The 4,756-nt window shown below is 36.9% G+C and overlaps 1 protein-coding gene across 1 annotated transcript; it reads left to right on the top strand.

Annotated features, from left to right (window-relative positions):
- Positions 1-887: 887 nt before the first annotated feature.
- On the top strand, positions 888-3,181 carry LOC131072553 (uncharacterized). Its single transcript, XM_058008725.2, has 4 exons — positions 888-1,971; positions 2,109-2,179; positions 2,508-2,658; positions 2,754-3,181. Exons 1-4 carry the CDS (start codon positions 1,876-1,878, stop codon positions 2,970-2,972), a joined length of 537 nt encoding a protein of 178 aa, XP_057864708.1. The 5' UTR covers positions 888-1,875; the 3' UTR covers positions 2,973-3,181.
- The last annotated feature ends 1,575 nt before the right edge of the window (positions 3,182-4,756 follow it).

Here is a 4,756-nt window from a genome sequence, read left to right as displayed (position 1 = left end):
TTTCTCCACATATATACACCATTCTTATGGTTTGCTGATTTGAATTTGTTAATACATATGATTCTACATGTTTTTTCACGTTAATTACATGTTACCCTAACCAATTAATTAGATTTGTTCACTACTTGCTTATGCATTCATTGTATTTGTTAACTTTGTTCTCAACAAAATTTTAAAAGTTAGCTTTGACAATAGAAAATTTGAGTTTTAGTTTTGATAAACTAGACAACTTGATGCATCTTGACACAATCAAGGATAGGATTACAATATGCAAAGCTAAGAAGCTAGAGAATTGGGCTGTTCATAACTATCACAAATTATAAAAGACAATTAAATGATTATGTTGAGAGGTATCTCCTACAATGACAACACTATATGAGCCCAACATATCCATGAAAGAAAAACAAAAACATAATTATTTAGAAGATTTAATTTCATATGTGCCTCTTACTATCTCTCAAAGTTTCAGGTATATCAATTAATTTTAATATTTATATATCAATTAATTTTAATATTTATCTATCAATTAATTTAAAAGTAAAATCAACTTGAGCACAAAAAAAAATGGGTATGGGACTTTTAGGTTAAGACAATGAGAGAATATCTTAAAAAAGTGCTTGAGTATAATGATAGAATAGTTTTACCCATAACTCTAAATTGTTGAACTAACCTTCCCATTTCCCATTTTTCTTGATATAAAAAAGGCTGTGAAACTTTTAGATTAACAAAAAACTAAGCTCCAAATCCCTGAGCTAACCTTCCCCTAACCTTCCCTGATTAGAAAAAAGGAGTATGAGACAATGAAAGAATATCTTTAAAAAGTGCTTAGTATAGCGAGAGAATAATCTTACCCATAGATAAAGACACTTCCAGCGACTGAACAGTGTTTTTCCAGGAGCGACTTAATAGCATTTTCCAGCAGGAGACAGCATTTGGACCATTTTTTCCGGGAATTTTCTTTGGATCCCTTTAACATTTTGCGGGAAAACTGACACTGCACATTGTTTTTATAGCCATGTGTGTATAAAAATGGAGGCTGAATGAATATCTTGATATCTCTGCTACACCTAAAGATGCCTTCCCTCTCCTTGGCTTCACGCTCAGCCCCGGCCCACACTCCCGAATAAAAGATGTCCATCATCTGAGCAGGGTGCACGACGTGACATTTAATCCCGCCTTCAACGCACCCACACAGCAAATCACGGCCGTAGGAATTTTCCAACCTGTTAAATTCCAGTCCCTACTCTGCAATTGCTGTTGCGTAATATTATTGGCTGTCTCGGTCTGCGACAAATACGAAAAAATAATGTTGCCCTTGCGTCCCGCCCAAGAAAAAAGATTACTTACCCACCCTCGATTCCCGAATGAGGTGAAGGGGAAACAGAAAAAGAGAAAGAGAATGAAGAATGAGTAGCAGTAGACAGCGAGATTTTACACAGAATAGTTATTGCGGGAGGGCCGGTACCTACACCAAAACAAGTGGAAGTGGGCGTTTGCCATATCACCTTCAGTTGAGGTCAGACCAAACAGCTCATATGGTTTTCAATCCAACCGCTTTCCCCGCGAAAAAATCTTTTTCCACCGCACGGCATTACATTTCCCTCCCACATCCAATCAATGGCATCGTTATGCTTTTGCCTTTTTTTATCCCCATCTTGCCCTGGTGCATCTCTGCCCGCCTGTATTGTGTCTGGTACTGCTCCTGTTACGCTTCATTCCTCTGCCCTGCCCGATGCAGCTGCGCATCGCTGGCTCTTTATTTTTTCCTCATTTGGCAGAATCTGCACGCCCTTAGAGGGATTTATTTGTGAGGGTTTTGGATCCTTTGTTTGTAAAGCCTGGTCAGGCGTGGTGTGGTTGCGGCCGCTGTAAATCATGTCGAGGAAGCGAGCGGCTGTCGGCGCACTGGTGCCCCATGATGTGGATTCCAAGCATGCGAGCCTCATGCAGGATTATCTTCTGCTTCAAGATGTAAGGTTTTTCAAACCCTAGCTTCTGAAATTTCTCCTGTGGTTTGTCTGGATTAGGTTTTCGGCTGTATGTCTTAGTTTTGGGTTTTGAATCAGAGATCTGCTTTTTATTGGTTTTATTTTTCGTGAAAATCTCAGGAGTTTGCGGCGTTAAAGGATCGGGTGCAGTCAGCTAAGATCAGAAAAGCGACCCTGTTAGCAGAAGTCAGGTTAGAAATTGCGAACCTTGTGTTCAAGTTTTCTTATCTGTTTGCAGTTAGGGTTACCTTTAATGAATTGTGAAATCTGCGGTAAACATCGGATCTATTTGCAGCTAGGGTTATTTTTAGTGGATTGTGAAATCTGCCGTTGACATCGGATTTATTTGCAGTTAGGGTTACCTCTAGTGGATTGTGAAATGTGCGGTAAACATTGGATCTATTTGCAGTTAGAGTTACCTTTAATGGGTTGGAGTATGCCGTGAAACTCCCTGCTAGAATGTGTTTCTAAAGTAACGAGAGCTAGGAGTTTTTATTAATCGTTGCCTTTTTTGCGCAGATTCTTGAGAAGAAGACTGAAGAAGCTGAAAGAAACTCCTTCCATTCCCAGAGATAACGAGACTACTTCTGCCATTGCACAGCCAATGGGCTGTAGCGGAAAACCTACCTCCCGAGCCCCTATGCCAGAATCTATTATGACACATAAGAATGTAAGGGATTCTGACTAGCCAATTACTGTATATTTGGTTTCAGTGGGTAAGGAAAATTTTTCAATAAACGTTTTCTTTTTTCCTGATATGTGCAGAATCTATTGGATTCTACAAAAGTTCCTGCATCTAGGGAGCAATTCAGGACTAATGATACCGATCAAAATTCACAGCAGAAGCCATTCAATGGCAATGTTGGATTGGTTAGTGCTCTCAAGACATCTGTTTTTGGAAATAGATCCAATATGTTTGTCACAGCAATCCCAGAAAAGAGAAAAATTTCATGGCAAGACCAGATTTCTCTGGAGTGCAAGTGAAGAGGTTCATGGAATTCAAATTGTGTTGTATAATTGATTTTGTTTCTGTTTTTAACATTTTTCTGTATGACTGCCAAAGTCATTGGCTTGTGATAAGTCGTTTGCAATGTAAAACAAATTCTGCATGCAAAGGCCGTTTGCAGAGGTAATAGGCTCTTCTATCTTCAATGAGGATCTCATTGTTTCAATCGATTTGACTTTATTCTAGAGCTATGTGCTTTCAAAGTTTCTACAATTACATTGCTATCTGTGGTGAAGAAAAGTACCTTACATTTTTCATTTGAATTTTCGAGAAACATATTCTAGAATTTTATTTTTTCTGACTTTGAATGTTTCTGAATGAATTGGGGAATAAATACATAATCATTTATGCCAGATAAAATGTGCAGTCATATCTTGCAAATGAAAATATATGAAATCTCCATCACCAAAATAACTGTCTAAACCGATTTTGAAATTTTATTTTGATTGTGAAATTATGAGTGCACTCCTTTTGCTTTTTACTAATGTTCCATATTGTTGCGATCTCAATCACAGAGCTCGCTGGATTTTATTTTAGAATTTTTAGAAAGCTCTAAAAGAATTTTTTTTTTTTTTTTTTTTTAAAGTAAGTGGATGGTGATGTCTGCGCGACGCCCTCCAGTCAATACCTGAAATGCTTTGGATTCGGGGTTATGAACTGGTGAGGTCACAAATGGGGGACCTCATCCTCATATAACAATGTTAAGGCTCAAACCTGTGAGTACGCTAGATCAACAAAATACTATTGATCACAATGACCCAGCTGAAATTTGAACCTTGGTGGCCACAACAACATCACCATCACTTAATCAACACATTCTAGAAAGAACTCTTTAAAATAATTGTTAAATTCATACTTAAGCTGGCATTATTTTTAGGAACATATTATAAAGCTCGTTTGGGAAGCATTTTTACATTAGTGTGTTTTAAAGACTCTTTTCATCTGCTTTCTGGTATTAACAATATCTGTTCGGTGTACATTCCTGTTTGAAAGTTTGTGATTTGCCACTGTTTCCTGAGTCCTTTGTGTGTGGATTAATTGGTATTTCAAGAAACTCAATTACAGCAACGTCCTCATCTACATCAATGCCGCATTTGTGTGTGTTTGCTGAAGGTATCTGGGTTCAGCAGCCTCATTTACAAATTACAGCAATGTGGGAGGGTCTGTATTTTGCAGAGACATTGTCTGTAGTTTTTACTTTAGGTTCGTAAACTCCTAATTTCAAAATTTATTTACTACCGAAAAGATTGAACTGATGGTGACGAGGAGCTTAACAAAATGAATAAATGGCTAAATTATATGAGCTTAACTAACATATTAACTACTTCATTTTGTTTACAAAAGTAGTGCAAAATGTTGGCATATGTAAACGTTTTTTATCAAGTCATCATCTGCCTAAACTTTCATCTATACCGTTTGTTCAAGTCTTCGATTACTACTTAGGAGTCTTCTTTGATTTCTAACTCACGTTATTTCCATTTACAAACTTAACTTAGGCAATAATAAGTGCTTCCCATATTTGAATCATAGTTTTTTTCTAAAATTGGAGATTAATATATGTTAATGATAAATAAAAAATACAATAGATTCTTTTAATCTTGAAAGTTGAAAATTAAACTGTGTTGTAACAAGGTATTATAAATAGGAGCAGATCGACAAAGTACCGTAGGGTGAAGCAATGCAAGTGCATAGTATGTTGCAGAAAGAAGGATGTCGTTTTTATCCAAGATTATCAAGCACATGCTCCTCTGCAATAAACTTC

This window comes from Cryptomeria japonica, chromosome 10 (assembly GCF_030272615.1).
Source record: "Cryptomeria japonica chromosome 10, Sugi_1.0, whole genome shotgun sequence".
Classification (NCBI taxonomy): Eukaryota; Viridiplantae; Streptophyta; class Pinopsida; order Cupressales; family Cupressaceae; genus Cryptomeria; species Cryptomeria japonica.
Note: the sequence above shows the minus strand (reverse complement) of the source record. Positions and strands in the feature narration are given on the sequence as shown.